Raw genomic sequence first — 19,612 nt, 5'->3', positions numbered from 1 at the left:
ACATTTATACAAAGACCACATTGTCCCGCTACAATGCAACATGGGTGTAACTCGGAGGCAGTCCGACGTAGTATCAGCGCGATGTTACCATTTCCATAGGGCTGAACGAGGGGGAAAGAAGATTATTTACAGCCGCAACGCTCTATGTATAAAGCCACGTGCGCCGGAAAACCAAAGACCCAATGCTAATTCAATTGCACGTAGTTTGCTGGAGATCAACGGTTAGCATTGTACGAGAACCATGATCCGCCGGCACTTACCAGGAAACTGGCCCTCGCGACCGTTGACGCGCCCGGACCACCATTCATTCTGATTCTCGGTGCGATGGACAATCTCAATGACCTCGCCCGCTGAGAAGCCCAGGTCGCCGTGGGCTTGGGCCTCGTAATCGTAGAGTGCGGTCACGGTCTCGACGGGGCGACTCAGGTGTGCAGGCTTCGCCCTTGGAGGCGGCGGAGCCGGCTTGCTCTTAGCAGCAGAGGAAAAGCTCCCAGTCGGGCTGGGGGTGGCTGCCGCCATAGAATACGGTGGCGGGGGATGTTCGTCGGCAGTAGAGCTAGAGCGCTCTCGGGACGCGGCGCTCTTGCTGTCGGAGTCCTTGCCCAGTGGATTCAGCCGCGTATTGGTGCGACGGCCTCCCTGGGTTTTGTAGTGTACGATACTGAGAGCCTCGGCGCGTTCCTTCACGTCACCTCGCTTCTGCTCAAAGGCCTCCTCGACATCCAGCGCGAGGTTGAAATAGCTGATGTTCATGCCCTGCATCCGCTCGTGCAAGGTGTAAAAGATGTTGAGCTGCATGTAGTAAAACGACTGGAACAACGGTCGGATGAACTCAGCCTCAAGAAGAAACAGCTTGGGCAGCTCGTCCTTCAGTAGGTCATTGTAGTAGTTGAATTCCTGTGTCGCCTGCTCGACGTCGTTCTCCGCCTTGTAAAGCGCCTTCTCGTCCTTGATTGACTTGTCTTTCTTGTCCTGCAACTTCTTCAGCGAAGCGCGGTGGCGGTCATAATCCAATTGCTTATGGTCGCGCTTGAGGCCAACCTTGCGGATCACCTTGATCACCTCGAGCAGCTGGTCCGCAGGGCTGACGATTCGACTGTCGATCATCTCCAGCTCGGGAGCCAGAGCCTCTTGTAGTTCACGCACGATCGTTTCATAATCCTCACAGGCCTGGATCCCCTCGGCATTTCCTTCATCGTGGTAGGAGTTGGGGTCGGAAGCACGGCCTGAAATGGGCTTGTAGATTTCGGCGACAGCTTTGGAGAATTCGATCTGGTGATTCAACATGCCTGGGTTCGGAAGAGCGTCAGCGATCGTCGGACCAGCCGGAACCTGCCTGCTTACCGTTGATAGCACCAGTGTATTTCTTGGATTCATCGTGGAGCTTCTTTGTCTCTTTCTCGAGTTCCTGGAAGCGGCGTTCCGCATCGAGGTACACCGCGTCCTTGGTGTGTTCGCCCATGTTGAACTTGACCTTGAACTGCTGCGGAGCCCGCACAAGGCTCTTCTGGAAGCCTTTAAAACTCATGACGACGGATGGAGGAGAGTGTAAGGAAGAGAGAAAGAGGGAAGGGAGGACCGAAGAGACAGAGGAAGCGCCAAGGCGGGGTGAGTCTTTGGGCCCTTTCCGTTCCCAATTTTCGCTTCACCTATGACATAAGACTCGCGATGCCTACCCAGTACCACCCCCAGGTTGTGGCTGTACTCTCTACGTGACATGCCATGATATTCCTAGTTGGGCAAAAACCCTGGAAGCCGAGTGTGGCGCAGGGAGAATCATCTCAAGGCACCAGGATTATGGTCAAGGTGGGCCTCCAGGGCTGAGCTGCTGGGTTCGGCAGCCTTACCCGCGGTATACGAATGGATATTTGACTACGGGTAGAGCCGACAGGAGTCAAGGCATAAGTGAGATGTAAACACTTGGTAATATGGTGGGAATAGAAAGCAAGTATTCACGGCGAGTGTGCAGGCCGATAGGGGAGAGAGAGCACGACCTGTGTCTCCTGCGTCATTGAAGAAACCATGCCTTGGAAGTGGCGCCTCAGGCATAAATAGTTCGGTGCTCTGCGGTGCCTGAGGCTAGTCGGAGAAACCGTCTCTCCGGATGACCTCAATGGGCAAAACCCCGAAATCGCCGCGCCTTTTTATTATCTTTGCCATCTTCATGCTTTCGTGGCATCCATCTCCATAATGTCAAACACTGCCCCTGCTGCCTTGCGACAGGCCTCCCGTGCCTGCACGAGGCATCTGGCCTCGCGCGGTGCCTGGATGGCCCCTCAAGTGCTCGCCACCGGGACGCGGTCTTACGTCTCCGAGACCAAGGCCGGAAATGCCCAGGTCAATGTCGACGCCGCCATCAAAGAAGAGCAAAAGTCGTTCATGAAACGTGCCGGCCTTGCTCCGCAGAGCGTCGACTTGCCCGGCTCGGCAACTTCCGGCGACACTGCCATGAGCCCGTCGGCCGGCATCCTCAAACAAGCGACAGTCATGGACCAGGGCACCCGACCCGTCTACCTCGACATGCAGGCAACCACCCCGCTCGACCCCCGGGTCTTGGATGCCATGCTACCCTATCTCACCGGCATCTACGGCAACCCGCACTCGCGTACACACGCCTACGGTTGGGAGTCGGAGAAGGCGGTTGAGCAGGCCCGCGAAAACGTCGCCAAATTGATTGGAGCCGACCCCAAGGAGATTATCTTCACCAGCGGTGCAACGGAGAGCAACAACATGAGTCTGAAGGGTGTGGCCCGGTTCTTTGGCCGCTCGGGCAAGAAGAAGCACATCATCACCACCCAGACCGAGCACAAGTGTGTACTCGACAGCTGTCGACACTTGCAGGACGAGGGCTTCGAGGTCACCTACCTGCCCGTGCAGAACAACGGCTTGATTCGGATGGAGGACCTTGAGGCTGCGATGCGCCCGGAAACCGCCATCGTCAGTATCATGGCCGTGAACAACGAGATTGGCGTGATCCAGCCCCTGGAGGAGATTGGCCGACTCTGTCGGTCCAAGAAGGTCTTCTTTCACACGGATGGCGCCCAGGCAGTCGGAAAGATTCCGTTGGATGTGAACAAGCTCAACATCGACCTGATGTCTATTTCCAGCCACAAGATCTACGGGCCCAAGGGCATGGGTGCATGCTTCGTTCGCCGTCGTCCTCGTGTCCGTTTGGATCCCATCATCTCGGGCGGTGGACAGGAGCGTGGTCTCCGTAGCGGAACGCTGGCCCCGCACCTGGTGGTGGGTTTCGGCGAGGCATGCCGACTCGCCGCTCAAGACATGGAGGTAAGATTCTTCTTTTTTCCCCCCTTGTGACATGTGCTTGCCGCGATGATTATACACTGTAAAATATGCATACGGTCGGAGATCCTTGGGCGGTAGCTTCCTGCCCATTGGGTATGGTGCCCGGGTTCGATGATGCCAAACGCAGGGGTACTGAGCAGACTTGGGCACATGTGTTGGGAATGGTTGTTGTTTGATCATCAGATGCTGACTGGGAGTCTCGAATCTAGTACGACACTAAGCACATTGACCGCCTGTCGAAGCGTCTGAGCGAGGGGCTGTTATCTATGGAACACACTGCGCTGAATGGCGACCCCAAGTACCACTACCCCGGCTGTGTGAACGTCTCGTTTGCCTACATCGAGGGTGAGTCGCTGCTGATGGCGCTCAAGGACATTGCGCTGTCCTCGGGCAGTGCGTGTACCTCGGCCTCGTTGGAGCCCAGCTATGTGCTGCGGGCTTTGGGTAGCAGCGACGAGAGTGCTCACAGCAGTATCCGATTCGGTATTGGCCGGTTCACCACCGACGCGGAGATTGACTATGTCCTCAAGGCAGTGCAGGATCGCGTGCACTTCTTGCGGGAATTGAGTCCGCTGTGGGAGTTGGTGCAGGAGGGGGTTGATCTGAACACGATCGAGTGGAGCCAGCACTGATTCAATTTAATCATTTCTAATGTTGTGGCATGACTTTTGAGAGAAAAAACTCCCCTTTGGGAAGGCGTTGGCCGTGTAACACCATTGTACAGACTGAATTGATTCCTGTGGTATATGATATCGAATAGATTGTAGTGCTATTATGTCCAAGATTTGGCAATTGTAGCTCTATAGTATATCATGATATCCAATCATTACTATATGATTTATATACAATTCTATATATGCCACTGCAATTAAAGTAGATCTTCACCGCAGCCCCAAAGTGGCGTGGGTGTAGGCGAGTCCCCCCGCCGAGCTCGCTTAAGCCCCCCGGAATCGGCGAGTCGCACCCAACGCGCCATCCACCACCTTCCGGTTCATTCTCTAGCACTCAGCCTAATGCTCGCTAAACATCCACCTCTCTCGCGAGCACCCAATCGTCCCGTCCATGCATCCTGCCCCGGTTGCCCCAGTGGAATGGGTCCATGGATATACAACCTCATTTAAACTGAACCTTTCCTTTCCCCCATAGTCCCTCTGATCCACCCCTTTAAACATCCCTCAATGTTTCCTATGTCGGCCTCTATCGGACGATTCCTTCCTCCTCGGGTCCTCTTTCTGCTATCTCCGGCCCCTCCGTGCTGAGAAATCTGCCTCTCTCCGATCCCTTCTCCCGGTGAGAAATGGATTACGTGCTTTGCCTTGCGCAGAAAACTCTGCTTGATCAATTCTGGGGAATAGTAAATATATATTGCTCATATTGTTCATATTGTTCATAATCATCATCATCTTTGTAAGCTCCGGGTTCCTCCAAATAACCTTTCCGGGGGAGTCGGTTTTCTGGAAACGCCACCTGGGGTTCCTGGTCCTTGCAAGATTTTCTTTTTCTCTCTCTGACTCTCAACAACTCCACCACTTCGAGGCCATTCACTGCGGTCTGCGGGATTCAGATCCGGATGGTATTGATTGAATCGTGACTGGGGCACGTGCCCATCCTGCTTTCGTCTTTCTCTCTCTCTCTCTCTCTCTCTCTCTTCATATATTGTGTCCGACATCGTCATCATGTTGCCTCCAGTGCCTTCTCCAGCGGTCTATGGGGTTTCATCTGACCATGGATTTCTCTCTCCGGAGCCTCCACTAGAGGTCCTGCCAGACCCTTACTATGCCAAGTGGGAAGCTATCATTGAGAACCTGCAGGCCCTCCTGCTCAGCAAACGCCTCCGGTCCATGGTTGATCGCCTACCAGTACTGTCCACAACCCACCTCCACACCGATGCAGAATGGCGACGGGCATATGTGGTGCTGGTATTTATGTTGCATGGTTATGTCTGGGGCGGTGACCGTCCAGTAGAGGTAGGGAATTGCCCTAAATACCAATGGCCGAAGGCGTTGTACTCACATAGAGAAACTAGAGAATTCCGCCTCAATTGACTGTACCCCTGTTTGGGGTATGTGAGCGGCTCGAAGTGCCGCCTGTTGCGACTTATGCCGGTGTCTGTCTCTGGAACTACAAGCCGATCTTCCCCAATGAACCCGCCGATGACCTTGACAACCTGGCCTGTCTCCAAACATTCACAGGATCCCTGGATGAACAATGGTTCTACCTGGTCTCCGTGGCCATCGAGGCACGTGGAGGTCCCTCGATTCCCCTTGTACTCCAGGCGATTACGGCAGCACGGGCAGGGGACAACTACACTGTGACCGAGTGTCTCCAGCAGCTGGCCGAGATTCTGGATGAGATCAATGCACTCCTCCAACGGATGTATGAGAACTGTGACCCCTATGTCTTTTACCACCGCATCCGGCCGTACTTGGCTGGCAGTAAGAACATGGCCGATGCCGGGTTACCCAAGGGACTACTGTACGACGATGGGCGTGGGGACCCCGAGTACCGTCAGTATGGAGGTGGCAGCAATGCACAGAGCTCTCTGATCCAGTTTTTTGATATTGCTCTGGGAGTCGAACACCGACCGACAGGGGTGACTCGCAACCAAGGCTCCCCTCCTGATGCCAACCCGAAATCCCGACACAGCTTCATCCATGAAATGCGCGCCTACATGCCTGGCCCACACCGCCGATTTTTAGAGCATGTTGACTCTGTGGCGAATATTCGTGCTTTCGTACAAGCGCGACAGAACGACGCGGCGCTGCGGCTGGCCTACGACGCCTGTCTGGCCATGCTGCGCGCTCTCCGCGACAAGCACATCCAGATTGTGTCGCGCTATATTATTGTCCAGTCTCGCGCCCGCCGCGGCTCACAATCGCAGGCCTCGGTCCCCACAAACCTGGCCACGGCCGCCCCGCCCGATAGCAAGAAGCTGCGCGGAACTGGAGGGACCGCTCTCATCCCGTTCCTGAAACAGGCTCGAGATGAGACCGGTGAACCCGCCATCGATGCATGGGCACAGAGACTGCTGAGCAATGGTCCAGCCGAGGCGCACTCGGCAGCACTGAGTAAAGTCGGTGAGCAGCCCGACGGCCACCTCGAAATCGTCGGTCTCTGCGGGACATGGACAGCCGATGATAGTGAGGGTGGCATCTGCCACTGGTGACCATTTTTAAGATGCACATTGTCTTTGAAGCGCGGCATAGCATATGGGGTCTGATTTGCAGCAATCTGGAGTCTGGTGTTGTTCGGGGCATGTGTTAGAGTCTACTACAAGATACGATCTCATTCATGGACAGTTACATGTTTACCACATGTTTTGCTGTACTACCCACTTCTTGATCTTTCATACTTTTTCTTTTTCTTTTTCTCTATATCAGCCCCGCTCTGTAGAACCTTCTGGGGTTTCTGTCGATTCTTGCAAAGTCACATGGTGTGACATCACTCGTGAGGTCATCGAGCCCTAAACATAGAATGGCAGAAGCTTGGAAGTTGTTTGCCAGATTCAACCAAGTATAAAAGGGTGTCATTCTCACTTCTCTCACTTTTCTTCCATCAATCTCCAACATCTCAACCTTAACTCTTCATCTACCATCTCTACAATTATCTACAACTACCATCGCCACTCACCTCCACTTCCATCATGTCCAACGAAAACCCCTCGACTCTCCAGTCTGCCATCAACCAGGCATCCGGTCTTGCCCAGCGTGCAGTGGGCACCGTGACCGGCGACTCCTCGACCCAGGTAAGCAATCTACTCCAACCCAACATTCCAACTTCATCATCGACCAACCCCACTAACAACCACCCAGAACAAGGGCGACGCCAACATCGAGCAAGGTCAGGCCCAGCACGAAGCCTCACACACCACCGCCAAGCTGGGCCCCTTCTCCGCCGACCCCAACACGGGCGCTACGGCCAAGGACGACCCGAACCGCGCGACGGGCTCGTGGGACCAGACCCTCGGCTCGGCCAAGGAGTCGGTGGGCAACCTGATCGGCAACGAGAACCTGCGTCGTGCGGGTGTGGAGCAGAATGCCGCCGGTAAGGAGCAAGAGGCCAAGGGCCAGCTCAAGGATCTGGGGCAGGGTATCCAGGACCGCGCGCAGGGTGCGCTGGGGTCTGTTGGGGCTGCGGTGACTGGGAATCGTGCTGAAGAGCAGAAGTGGCGTGACATCCATGACGAGGGCAAGGTGCGCCAGCGTGGTGCTGAGGCGGACATTGCCCAGAAGGGTGGTCAGTAAACTGACACCAGTCGCCTGCACATTGCGATCATTTTCGATACGCTTTCGATGATCTTTCTCCAGTGACATCCCTTCGGTGGTATTTTTTCGGTGTTGTTCGCGATCACGAGTTCACGATGGCCTAATATGATATCCAATTTGAATTCCAAAGGGAAATTGACCTTCTACGCTACATTCAACTGTATAAAAGTAGATGCCCCATGCCCCATATCCAATCTTGATCAGCAGATCCACTTAGTGTAGAATATTCTGCCACGATTTACGGCAGCAAATAGCCGCAATCACGAAAAAATGACATAAGCCATATATTATTTCTGACTGCTTTAAGCTCCGCCTTTATAAAATATCTCTATAACTATCTATTTTAACTGCTATTTTTATTTTTTTATCTATTCTCTTTTATATAAGTATATATTTAGGATACTACGCCGCTAGATTGATTTGTAGCTATTTAAAAATATAATTATCTCCTTATCTTAGTATGGAATAACTATTAATACTGTTTAGAATACCCTTTAGGAATATAGTATTAATATTATCTCTCGTACAATTTAAAATCGTCTTCGAGAACAGTAAATTCGATAACGTACCTTTAATATTATATAAAACGAGAGTTTATATACTTATATAAAGACCTTAATCTCCAAGGTTAGATTATTAATGAAAGAAATCCTTTAGATTCTGTATAAAGAAGGTTACTGAATATTAGATTATACGTTTTATACTATCCGAAAATACCTTAGAATTTCATTTCGTGTAGATTGCTCAGTTTAGTAATATCTATAACTCCGGATAATTAAGATTATATTAATTAAAGAGCTTAGGATTAGTAATATCGAAGGCTATAGACGAGGTCTTTTTTATATTTATTTATATTATTATAGATATATATTTTTTTTTTAGTAAATTATTTTTTTATACAAATCTTATAAATCTATAATTTAAGGGGGGTTGATTTTCTGCCAGACAAAATACTAATTATATCATTTTTTCGTGATTGCGGCTATTTGCTACCGTACACGATTACTACCTACAGGGGATCGGTGAATTTTTCCGATGCATCTGTCTGCAGCGTAGCATGCATTTCCGGCTGAGACTACATTTTGAGGCGTTCCGAGGCATGTCCATGGAACCAAGCCCAGGCACCCGGACCATCCACAAGTATTATGTCACAACTGTTCCGGGGTAAGCGAGCTGACCCAGGTTCGCATGACCGGATATATGGGGTCAAGCAATGGGCCAAGAGGGGTTAAGCACCCTCTAGTCCTAGAGTCCTATATACTTGGCCGGCGTTGGATCTCTGGGAGTGCTTCGTTCTGACACTTCCCTTCTTCCACAACCCCCAAAACATCAATATGAGACTACTTCCATTGCTTTGTCTTTTTACGGCTACCGCGTGGACTGCGCAGCCAGAGCGACGAGAGACCACTGCTCCGGGCTTCAATCTCGCATCCATCTCTGGTGCACTGTACGTCTTTACTCTCTACTTCTGTCTGCTGCACAAGTGATATAAGATCGCTGACATCCACAGACAAAACCTCACGGCCACTGAAACGGCCACGGCCAATTTCCACAACATCTCGCCGCCGCCGCGCTCGCTGATCCCTGAGATCCTCGCCGTGGTGCCAGTCTCAGTCCTCTGGGAGCTGATCAACCCACAGCAACGCAGCTCGCTGGCCAGCCAGTTCAAGGCCGGGAGCACGCCAGCTTGGTATCAAAGCCTGCCGGCCGATGTCAAAAGCTACATGTCGGTGGTGCGATCCCAGGTCTCAGCCGGGGCGCTGACAGCTAGCGAGACCAGTACGGCCACCAGCGCAGCGACCACGTCTCAGTCTGGGGCGCCGACGACGACATCGTCGCAGGGGATGGCGGCACAACCGACGGGTCTCACGGCGTCGGTGATCGGGGCATTAGGCGTGCTAGGGTTGGCTCTGGCATTGTGAAGTGGGATCTGTATCCTTGGAAGCGGGGCTATTTTGGCATGCAGCGAGTGCGCCCGTCACAGTGGAGAAATCTAGAGAGATAAGGCGATGGCGAGGTTGTAGATGATCGTGGCGAGAGACGTGCATGACTCTCTCCGCCAGAACCATTCCCCCCCCCCTCATTTTTGTTCCATATTCCAGTTTTCCGACCCGCGGAACTGCTGAACCAAGCCAAGTGGAATGATGAACGGCACATGAATCCATGAATTTCCCTCGGGTTGTCCCTGTGGTTGGAGACCAAGTAAATTAATTGATGTGGCGCGTCTCTCTTTCACTCGCTTGGACACGCTCAAAGCGCAAAAGACTGCCGATCGCTGCCCAAGAGAACCTCTTCTCCGGAGGTGGATCATTTCACTCCACTTAGCAAAAAAGTCAAGCAGGGTCTGTCGCCTTTTCTCCAGTTTTCTCTCAAAAACGGGATCGAAGGAGTCGATCCTTGCCGCATCGCAGTCATCCGGGGTCAGAGTCGACTGCGGGGGGAGAGTCGTATCGTCGTGTTGATGCTGGAACGACCAATGACGAGGACATGGGAATGTCGCTCTTTTCCCTTTTGCTTCCTTGCTTCACATGGCACTGCGATCGACCTCGGGATCGAAGATTCACTGCCAATCCGGCCTGAGCCTTTCTGCTGCTTGTGACGGCCTGCGAAAAGACATTGGCTCGGCCTCGGGGATTTTTTTCCTCTAGGCTCTAAAGTGCCCCTCTACCCCCCTCTCTCTCTGGCTGAGAATGGTCTGGTGGACTCCGCAGTGACAGTGGGAAAAAAAAGAGACCGTTGAGGAGATTCGCAAAATTGTGGGCATCGCTCGGAATAGAGTGACTATAAGACTGCCAGACAGGCGGAGTCCGCGTCGATCCAGCCGATTCCATTCTTTTCCCTGAGATCTTTTCTTTTTCACACACATACACCTTCAGATTTCTCTCTCTCTCTCTCTCTCTAGATTCAGCTCACCATGCGGTTCGCTCGTCTTCTTCCTCTGGTCCTGGCTCCTCTGGCCCTCGCTTCCCCCGAGCCCGCACCTCGACCCAACCCCGTTGCGGCGCCTGCTCCGGATGGCACCGGGCTGATTAGCGAATTGCCCTCGATCTTGAGCGGTGCAAAGGAGCTGCTGAGTGAAGATACCATTAAAGACCTCGATGTGATCATCACCGGTGCCGCCAAGCTGCTGTCCTCGAAAAACATCGATATCTTACAAGATATCCTGACCAACGCCCACGGATTGTTGACCAAGGACTTTGTCGACAACACAACAACGCTGATCGGAGATGCCACACCGGTATGTATTCCACTGCAGAAGAAATATCAACGTTAGCACTAATATTTCAATAGCTGGTCGAGGATGTTTCCAAATTGCTGGGCGGCGTGTTAGGGTCACTGTGAGGAGGCAAGGAAATGATTTATGACTTTCTGGTTTGATGTGTTGCTACTGGGTTTTCAATGGAATCAAATGAATATAAATTGAAGCAAATATATACAGAAAAAAAAAGACATATAAAATAAATGCCATAAACCATCACGTTCATAAAGATCGGGTATATACAACGCAAGACCAAAGACACATCATATCCCATCAAGCCACATGCAATTTTTCGCGTAGGCGGTCCTGGTAGAACCGTAAGGGGTATGCTCGCAGCTTATTGGGCATTGCTGGGTAGACGGCCACAGAGAAGCCCATCCAGGTCCGGTACAGGGCGCGAGTCGCAGCCGTGGAGCGAAGACCATAGGCATCCCGCAGACGCGGGGGTAGCATCTCGATGGTGACCACCCGCAGGAAGGGCTTGATGGTCTGCACCCAACGGGGCATGTCGGTGCTCTCACGTAAGTCTTTGGCAAAAGTAGCCGCGTCCGAGGAAACCCTCAGGTTGGCGACCTGGTTGTCCCAGTAGGACCAAAAGGCCTGACGGGTCTCGGGCCAGATATCGGCGGGCATACCCAGACAGTTCATGATCAGCGTGAACTCGCTGTAGCAACGCTGCGCGGTGTGGTACTCGACGCGCCCGTAGACGCGCTGGTAGAAATCGGTCGAGGTGGCGTACAGCGTGGCGGCCATCCACAGCTGCAGCGGTGGGTGGTGGGAGAACCGGTTCTGGCGCCCGCCACCCAACAGCGGGGCTATGCCGCGGTGCAGCGTATCCAGCAGAGCTTTGCGCTCTTCGCGGGTGCCAAAAACGAGGCATGACATATAGCTAATATGTGCCTGGAGCGCATCTAGGAGCTCGGTTGCCAACACATCGGGCCCGCCGGTGGTTTCCTCCTCGCGGATACCGGGCAAGGCAGCTTGCAGCAACAGCGCTGCTCCTGAGCCCGCGAACAAAATGCCCTCCTGAAGGATCTGAGGCAGAATTTCCAGCTGTTCCAGTGCATGAAGGCGGCCGGAGTCACTGGTGATGTTAATGGTCGTATCGCTGTGACTCGCCCCGGGCTTTTCGTCCAGGGGAGAGGGAGACGAGGTGGAAGACATAGTGGGGGAAGAGGTTTGGGGAGAGAAGTTTGGGGGGAGGAGAAAGGGAGGGAGTGGGAGAGAGAGAGAGAGAGAGAGAGAGAAGACGTGACGAAAATCCCCCGTTAAGAAAGCCACCCTCTTCGTCCCCGCAAAAATCCCCCAGAATTCCAACTTTTTCCCCCTCGAATGGCAACATCCCCGGAATCACCGTCTCCAATGGCGATCGTTGAGCTCGGCCCATGTGAAGCTCCCTTTTTTCCATGACGAAAAGCCGCGGTTCACAGCAGATCGCCATCTCCTGGTTGCCGATCTCCTCAGTTGCAAGTGGATCCTTGCCCGCACCAGGCAATAGTGCTCCGACGCGAGAGTCACTAGCCCACAATTTTCTCTCTTCTTTCACTGCTTTTTCGTTACTCGAAGCCCCGCTTGCCCTCAGACCCGCTCGATGGAGACTGGGGACTGGAAGGTCCCAAAATCCTGGGGTGTGTCCGTGGGCTTATTTCGCTCGGTCTCCATAGGCCCAAGCCCTCCCCTCCCCGAGCCGAACCCTACATATATACGTGCGGAGACCCCGTCTTCTTTGTTGGAAGTCAATTGAGAGCCGTTACTATGGGCAAGAAAAATCTGGACGATCGTCCCGCGTATCTGACTGCCGACGATGCGAAATACTCGCTCGGCGTGCATCGTGGGCCATTGCCGCCCGCTGGCCTCGATGAGAGCTCCCAGCTCGAGCATGTCGAGTCGGCCGGTGGTCTTTCGCTCGTGAAGAAGGAGCGCAAGAAAAAGGAGAAGTTTGCTCAGCATTGGAAGCGATTCTGGTGTTGCTACCTCTTTCTGAATATCATCTTTCTTGCTATTTTCTTGCCCGTCTTGTGAGTCGCGTGCTTCTTTTTGTCGCATTCTTCGAATTTGCTTTCTTTTTCGAAACTCTTTCTTGCTCTGCATTTTCAAGTTCGTAAACTAATGGAATAGCTTCACGGTTGCCATCCCCGCCATTTCACAGATGGTCGTGAACAAATCCGACCTGGTCCTCGTCAATGCCGCCGTGATGCAGCCGCGCCCCGACTCAATTAAGCTGACGCTGAAGTCGGCACTGAACCTGAAGGTCGCGTTGCCTGTGCGCATCGAGGATATTGATCTGAATTTGTTTGTGCGCGACACGGGCCCATCAAACCCCTGGGCCCAGATCACTATCGACGGCAAGACGATCAAGGGCAACACGACCCTCGGTATCTCAGAGAAGCACACGCCACTGGTCAATCTGACCACCTGGACAGACTATGTCCACAATGTCGTGTTCAAGAAAGAAACGGCCCTGTCGATCAAGGGCACAACGAACTCGTACTTGGGGGTGCTTAAGTCCAGGGTCACTATGGACAAAGACGTGTTGTCTCCTAGTAAGCACCCCTGTATCAAATATATATTTTGTGCTCATCACTGACCTGGCTACAGCTCTTGATTCCTTCTCTGGGTTTTCCATTTCCGACACATCACTGGTCGCGACACGCCCCGACGGCACGAACCTGGTCGGCAACGCCTCGCTCCCGAACCCATCAGTGCTGACCCTGGAAATTGGCACGCTAGTACTCGACGTCAAGAGCGGGGATTTATTAATTGGGAATACTACCCTGGAAAATCTCGAACTCAAGCCGGGGCCGAATGTCTGGCCTCTGACCGGGATCCTGGATCTGGGAACCATACTTAAACACCTACCAGAGGTGATCAAGTCGCAAAAAGACTCCCTTTCAAAGGGCCAACTCAGCCTGGACACCGTGACCCGGACGGTGACGTGGAACGGCACCCTGGTGCCGTACTACACAGACGTCATGAAGCAGCTCACGCTGACGGCCAACGTGCAAATCGTCGAGCTCTTGAAGAACACCATCCACAACCTCTTGCACAGCAACACGAGCCTCAGCGATATGGTGCACTCGGCTGGCGGCAACAGCTCTATCACGAAGGATATCCTGAACTCGGCGAGAAACAACACCGGCGGAGGCGGCACCTCGTTATTGTCCAACAAGCTCAAGAACAACCTCGCCGTGCGCAACCTGCTTCGAGATGAGCATCCGGTCAAGCGGGACTCGATCATCGACTCGCTAGTCGAGCTATACACCAAGTTGTGAGCCTGCACGTGCTCTGTTTGGCATATGAAAATGTTTTCTTTTTGGTCCGATGTACATGATGCTGTCTTTGGGCTCCGCGGTGACGTTGAGATGACTTCTATTTCTTTTTGTCGATTTTGATTCCCCTTTGGGTTGTGGTCTTGTGTCCACAGGGTTCGCTGGGTTCTGGAGTTTTGGTGTATGGGTTTTGCGGTCAATATCCCTGTCGACCTTTTCTGTCCAGGGGCGGCTCTTTGTATAGCCATGACTGCCTGAACGGGCCGTGAAGGTTCCCGCTCAGTTCATAAGATAATTCATAAATCAATGAGTATATGCATGACATAGTTTGTCTATACTGTAAACAACCTACATCGACCAAGGTCAGCCGCGGATGAAAGACTAGAATTGTATGCTTGGAATCGTCTACCTGTGGTTGATCTACAGATACCAATCGAACACCCATGGACGTCTACCCAGTAATAACTATTAACCGAACGCCCGACGTTCCGAGGTCCTTTTCTGTGGCTACTATCTCCGCAGGAAATGAAAGCCGCCTCAAGCCGTTCCTATACTTGCTACGCAACTATATTTCCAAGGGATCAACTGAATATGAATATATGATATTGGGCCGAGCTACCGGTCTTTACTAGAGACTAATAGCTCGCTGTTTTTCATAATACATATGCCATTTTCTGAGATTATATCTCAAAATAAACCTGTGTGCGGTCAGCGTAGCCTGTATCCGTGTTGGATGGTAAGGTAATAGGCCGGTGCTTCACGCACAACGTCGCGAGAGAAGGTATATGGAGGCGGCGGGGTCGGAGGAGATGGAGGCTCGTTCGCCGTATCGAGGGAAGAAAGGGAATTGAGGGTGGGCAGGTGGAGGGAGGGATCAAAGCTGATAAGTATAAGAGCTTGATGGTCTTTAGGCACACCCGGTGATGGGACAGAATATATGAGCGAGCGCTCGTCAGAGACGGCACAGATGGAGGCGGTGCGGGAATCAGGACAGAGCAGATGATGGAGAGCCGGGGGAGCATCATCCGGAGGCCATAGACACACGCCGCGAGAATCAAAGCGCTCTTCAGAACCTTCGACCGGACGACCGTCTGAACCAAACTGCGTCGGTTGGAAGAGCAAGCCGCGCGGTCCTTCGGCACCTTCTTCGTCGATCGGACACTTGCGCTTCCGGGAGACTGTCCGCAGGCGCAGGCGATCGTGAGAACGCACACCGTCGGCGTGAGGGGCGGGGTCGTTGACCAGATCTAGAAAGGTCGAGGCGGCGAGATGGTAGTTGCGGTGCTTGGTACGCGCGGCAATGAATTCCTGCCGCGGTGCGGTGTCGGCGCCCGGCTCGTACTCGGCGTGGTAATGGCGACGCAGGCGTTTCTCGGGCCACTGGTCATAGGGCCGGCGAGCCGCGACACTATCCTTGGGGTTGTGATTCACCTGTTCTCGAGGCGGACAGTTTCCCACAGCGTCCGAAGGTGCTGCCCAGGCCTCTTGCGGCACAGGCAGCGGCTGGGTGTAGTAAGTGCGGTGATTTTCACTCCTGCCATGACGCCATTCACGTCGACACTCCAGAATGACGGGGCGGCCGGTGGCCTCGTCGGTGCGAATGGAGAGATCGGTCCACATCTCATTGATGGGGCCTTCGCGGTGCTCGCGGCGCCAGAGGCGGCCGCTCCACTTCTGGCTGCGATGACGCGGCGCGTGGCAGAGCCAATGGTAGAATGAGGAGAGCTCCTCGTCTTCGTCTGACGCGACCTGGGTCGAGACTGCATACAAGTGGTCCTGGTGCATTTCGAAGCAGAGGGTCTGACCCAGATCACCATCAACGACGCGGTCCAGGGGAAACTCGATTGACTGCATAGTTGCCAGATCTACGCCACAGACAGACCATACGCCATCGGAGCCATCGACGGCAGTAAAAGTGCCGTACCAGATGTAGGAGCGGCTATGGCGCACAAAAATGGGCGCCGCAGCCGGCAAGGAGCGCTGAAGGAGCAAACGGCGCCGGCGGAGATGGTCGGAGCGCGGCTCCATGTCGATAGCAAGCAGCGAGTCATCATGGGTCAGTCCCGACACGCGGAACACCAGGATGTCGTCCGCGTAATGGAGGAGAGACACGCGGACCTTCTGGTCCGTGCCCGGCTGACCGTCCAGAAGACGGGGGTGGACCTCGCAGAGATTCAGGACGCGCTCGACGCGGCGCCCGTGGTGCACGTCCAGCAGCCGAATTTCTTGCCCGACTCGATAGCATAGATAGCCTTGATGGTAGAGAAAATCGGCCCCATAAGCCAAGACGGACACGGCATACGGGGCGGCAGTGGCCACCGCCTCATGGATGGCCACCCGATGCCCGACGGCCTTGCGGTAGCCGGATTGAGCCGCCAGAGCAGACTGGCCTTCTTTGCTGTAACGCAAGATATTCTGTAACAAGGGGTTAGCGATGTGGTATTTCCCTTTGCCCCTTTCTCGTCCCAATAACAAAATAAAAAAGAAAAAGAAACAAAAAGGTGAAAAGATGAAAAGATGAAAAGATGAAAATTAATACACATCAAAAGAAGGTAGATGAATGAGATGAGACAATCAAAGCAGGAAAGAAATACCTCGACAGTTTTGCGCGCAATTAGGTCGCTGTCCATCAGAGAATGGAGAGAGCGGTTCGTGCGACTCAAGCTGATGGCATCGCAGTCGTCCAGCGAGTTCGCGATCTGATAGAACACATCGAAGGGCAGCGAGTCCAGCTGAGGGGACATGGCGGAACAATTATATTAGAAAAAGGCGATCATAGTGACCTAAAAAGAAAAGGAAAGGAAAAGAGGTGAGGGTGAGGCTGGGGATGAAGGAACAAGAACAGTCAGAAAGCATTTAAAGAGGCCCAGTTGAGACTCAAATACGACCCCCTCGCCAGAGCCTCAACAGCCGATCACCTTTCCCCCGGATCACATCCATGAAAGAAAAATGGAAGCTCAGATACTGAAAATTGACCAATCTAAGAACAAGGATCGACTAGTGCGAGTCTCCAAAAAGAGATAATAATCATCATAACATCCAGGGGCGAATGAGACATGCGGCTCAACACTGAACCCAACAGGCTCCACTCGGATGTAGCATGCGGATGACTTTGATTACGTCTGACTTGAGACTGTGATCAAAGAGCCGCAGAGCATTTCTACCCCACTGCGATCAGATCGCCCATGTGGACTCGGGCTTTGCAAGTTTTTTTTTTTTTTTTTTTTTTTTTTTGGTGATTTCCATGATTATTGTATGAGAAGGGGCCTCCAGCTCCAGGGCGAGGGATCCAGCACGACATACGTCAATACACTCCTTCAGCAAGAGTCAACCTTATAGCAACATCCAGAGATATTTAAGGAAGTAAGTAATTAATTTATCAATTTATCCATTTATCAATATACTGCAAATTAACAAACGAAAGAAATCGCGTGTTCCTGAGAATAAACACCCACGTGACCCGTAAACGTGGCTGCCTGAATTGGCCATCTGCAGCCCTACGGGTGGAGTGGACTTTCTCTTCTCTGTATATCTCTGTATACCATGGGATTGAATATTAACGAGATGAATGTAGTAAGTAGTGTATAATGTATAGTGTATAGAATCCATCCAAATATACATCTAGACTAGCAAACCCCCCTTCAATCCCTCAATCCCCATCTTTCTATTGTATCCAGCCTCAAAATCCCCTCGCCTACCAAGCTGATCTGCGCGACCCACCGGTCAGCCAGCCGGCCTTTTCTTTTTAAACCCGCCAGCTCGCCATTTTTCTCGTGAATTTTCTCCTCTTTTTCTCTCTCTCTCTCTCCCCGCCATGTACTATCCACCACCAGGACCACCGCCACCAGGACCCCCTCCTTGGGGGTATCAACAACCTCCCCCGTGGCAACCCCCACACCAACATCCGCCTCAGCCCTATCACCAACCCTATCAACAACCATATCCATATCAGCGCCCGTATCCTCCCAGCCCGGCCCCGGCCCCTTATCCCCCACAGCCTCCGTATGGCCATACACCTTCACCGCGGCCCCATTCGCACAGTCTCAGCTCGCATCGTGAAGGTACTTGACCCCGACATTGAAATTATTGATCATAATCATTTCTGGTTATGATGAATCCTGTTTCAATAAATGCATCAAGAATGACTGAACGGAGATCTGCTAGGCCCGCCACGAATCCCCTCGCCCAACTTGCCCCCACCCCCACCGCAAGGCGCCCAGCATTTTGGGGCGGGCGCACCTTCCAACTACCACTTCCAATATTCGACATGTACGGGACGGCGCAAGGCCCTACTGATTGGAATCAATTACACGGGTCAACCCAATGCACTGCACGGATGCATCAACGATGTAACCAACATGTCCAGGTTCCTACACGAGCGATTCGGGTACCGACGTGAGGACATGGTGATTCTCACCGATGACCAGCGCAACCCGATGAGTGTGCCCACCAAGGCCAACATCATGCGAGCAATGCGATGGCTGGTCCGCGATGCGCAGCCCAACGACTCGCTCTTCGTGCACTTCTCCGGCCACGGCGGGCGCACGCCCGACCTGGATGGCGACGAGGACGACGGCTACGACGACGTGATCTACCCGGTCGACTACCGCGTGGCCGGCCACATTGTCGACGACGACATGCACGCCATCATGGTGCGGCCGCTGCGGCCCGGTGTGCGACTGACGGCCATTTTTGATTCGTGCCACTCAGGCACTGCGCTGGATCTGCCGTACATCTACTCCACCCAAGGCGTGCTCAAGGAGCCCAACCTGGCCAAGGAGGCGGCGCAGGATTTGTTTAGTGCTATTAACTCGTACGGCCAAGGCGATCTGTCCAGTGTCGCCAACACCGCCATCGGCTTCTTCAAGAAGGCGGCGAATGGAGGGTCTGCGCGCGAACGCACGATTATGACCAAGACGTCACCGGCTGATGTGGTGATGTTTTCCGGATCGAAAGATACGCAGACTTCGTAAGTAACAAGAAAAGAACCTTGGACCAGACAGCAGAGAAAGAAAACAAAGAGAGGGACTAATTATAGCAGCGCCGACACATTCCAGGACGGACAGGCGCGCGGCGCCTTGAGCTGGGCATTTATTAAATCCCTGAAGCAATGGCCGCAGCAGAGCTATTTGCAGCTGCTGAACACGATCCGGGCCGAGCTGGACGGCAAATATACGCAGAAGCCGCAGTTGAGTTGCAGCCATCCCCTTGGTAAGTTGATCTGCCGTGGCACCCGTCGCGCATGCTGACTCGACAGATTACAACCTGCGGTTTGTGATGTAAAGTGGGACGAACGCCCCATGATCCCCATGATTTCCATGAACTGGGATGTCCTGAGAGGATATTTCGGCTATTAAGACATGGAATCTCGGGAGTGTCGGGTTGGTATATGATTGAATTGCATCAAGATGGCATCTACCATAGTACTATATAACTATATATCTCTCGTTTTATAGTGTTATATTGGTCTATTGGTATATTTTTATGAGAAATTAAACGTACTTCTGCGCGGC

The 19,612-nt window shown here is 53.0% G+C and overlaps 10 protein-coding genes across 10 annotated transcripts; 7 read left to right on the top strand and 3 right to left on the bottom strand.

Annotated features, from left to right (window-relative positions):
* Positions 1-185: 185 nt before the first annotated feature.
* Positions 186-1,528, bottom strand: NUU61_003416 (amphiphysin; the record flags this gene model as incomplete). The annotated part of the gene is made up of 3 exons (XM_056653998.1): positions 186-208; positions 261-1,289; positions 1,345-1,528. 3 exons carry the CDS (start codon positions 1,526-1,528, stop codon positions 186-188), a joined length of 1,236 nt encoding a protein of 411 aa, XP_056515065.1.
* Positions 1,529-2,190: 662 nt separating this feature from the next.
* Positions 2,191-3,938, top strand: NUU61_003415 (IscS subfamily cysteine desulfurase; the record flags this gene model as incomplete). The annotated part of the gene is made up of 2 exons (XM_056653997.1): positions 2,191-3,288; positions 3,516-3,938. The coding sequence occupies 2 exons, from the start codon at positions 2,191-2,193 to the stop codon at positions 3,936-3,938; spliced, it is 1,521 nt and encodes a 506-aa protein (XP_056515064.1).
* A 1,044-nt stretch (positions 3,939-4,982) lies between these two features.
* Positions 4,983-6,472, top strand: NUU61_003414 (indoleamine 2,3-dioxygenase; the record flags this gene model as incomplete). Its single annotated transcript, XM_056653996.1, has 2 exons — positions 4,983-5,273; positions 5,333-6,472. The coding sequence occupies 2 exons, from the start codon at positions 4,983-4,985 to the stop codon at positions 6,470-6,472; spliced, it is 1,431 nt and encodes a 476-aa protein (XP_056515063.1).
* Positions 6,473-6,949: 477 nt separating this feature from the next.
* Positions 6,950-7,550, top strand: NUU61_003413 (uncharacterized protein; the record flags this gene model as incomplete). The annotated part of the gene is made up of 2 exons (XM_056653995.1): positions 6,950-7,051; positions 7,119-7,550. The coding sequence occupies 2 exons, from the start codon at positions 6,950-6,952 to the stop codon at positions 7,548-7,550; spliced, it is 534 nt and encodes a 177-aa protein (XP_056515062.1).
* Positions 7,551-8,905: 1,355 nt separating this feature from the next.
* NUU61_003412 (uncharacterized protein) lies at positions 8,906-9,493 on the top strand (the record flags this gene model as incomplete). Its single annotated transcript, XM_056653994.1, has 2 exons — positions 8,906-9,018; positions 9,082-9,493. The coding sequence occupies 2 exons, from the start codon at positions 8,906-8,908 to the stop codon at positions 9,491-9,493; spliced, it is 525 nt and encodes a 174-aa protein (XP_056515061.1).
* A 992-nt stretch (positions 9,494-10,485) lies between these two features.
* Positions 10,486-10,913, top strand: NUU61_003411 (uncharacterized protein; the record flags this gene model as incomplete). Its single annotated transcript, XM_056653993.1, has 2 exons — positions 10,486-10,809; positions 10,863-10,913. The coding sequence occupies 2 exons, from the start codon at positions 10,486-10,488 to the stop codon at positions 10,911-10,913; spliced, it is 375 nt and encodes a 124-aa protein (XP_056515060.1).
* A 190-nt stretch (positions 10,914-11,103) lies between these two features.
* Positions 11,104-11,994, bottom strand: NUU61_003410 (oxygenase MpaB family protein; the record flags this gene model as incomplete). Its single annotated transcript, XM_056653992.1, has 1 exon — positions 11,104-11,994. The coding sequence occupies one exon, from the start codon at positions 11,992-11,994 to the stop codon at positions 11,104-11,106; it is 891 nt and encodes a 296-aa protein (XP_056515059.1).
* A 591-nt stretch (positions 11,995-12,585) lies between these two features.
* On the top strand, positions 12,586-14,102 carry NUU61_003409 (DUF3712 domain-containing protein; the record flags this gene model as incomplete). The annotated part of the gene is made up of 3 exons (XM_056653991.1): positions 12,586-12,848; positions 12,949-13,373; positions 13,429-14,102. The coding sequence occupies 3 exons, from the start codon at positions 12,586-12,588 to the stop codon at positions 14,100-14,102; spliced, it is 1,362 nt and encodes a 453-aa protein (XP_056515058.1).
* A 705-nt stretch (positions 14,103-14,807) lies between these two features.
* On the bottom strand, positions 14,808-16,843 carry fbx15 (F-box domain protein; the record flags this gene model as incomplete). The annotated part of the gene is made up of 2 exons (XM_056653990.1): positions 14,808-16,514; positions 16,694-16,843. 2 exons carry the CDS (start codon positions 16,841-16,843, stop codon positions 14,808-14,810), a joined length of 1,857 nt encoding a protein of 618 aa, XP_056515057.1.
* A 1,070-nt stretch (positions 16,844-17,913) lies between these two features.
* NUU61_003407 (caspase family protein) lies at positions 17,914-19,382 on the top strand (the record flags this gene model as incomplete). Its single annotated transcript, XM_056653989.1, has 4 exons — positions 17,914-18,160; positions 18,264-19,068; positions 19,141-19,310; positions 19,357-19,382. The coding sequence occupies 4 exons, from the start codon at positions 17,914-17,916 to the stop codon at positions 19,380-19,382; spliced, it is 1,248 nt and encodes a 415-aa protein (XP_056515056.1).
* Positions 19,383-19,612: the final 230 nt, after the last annotated feature.

Source organism: Penicillium alfredii, assembly GCF_028826965.1.
Source record: "Penicillium alfredii strain IBT 34128 chromosome Unknown utg000004l_segment0_segment0, whole genome shotgun sequence".
NCBI lineage: Eukaryota > Fungi > Ascomycota > Eurotiomycetes > Eurotiales > Aspergillaceae > Penicillium > Penicillium alfredii.
This window is presented reverse-complemented; position numbering and strand designations above follow the sequence as displayed.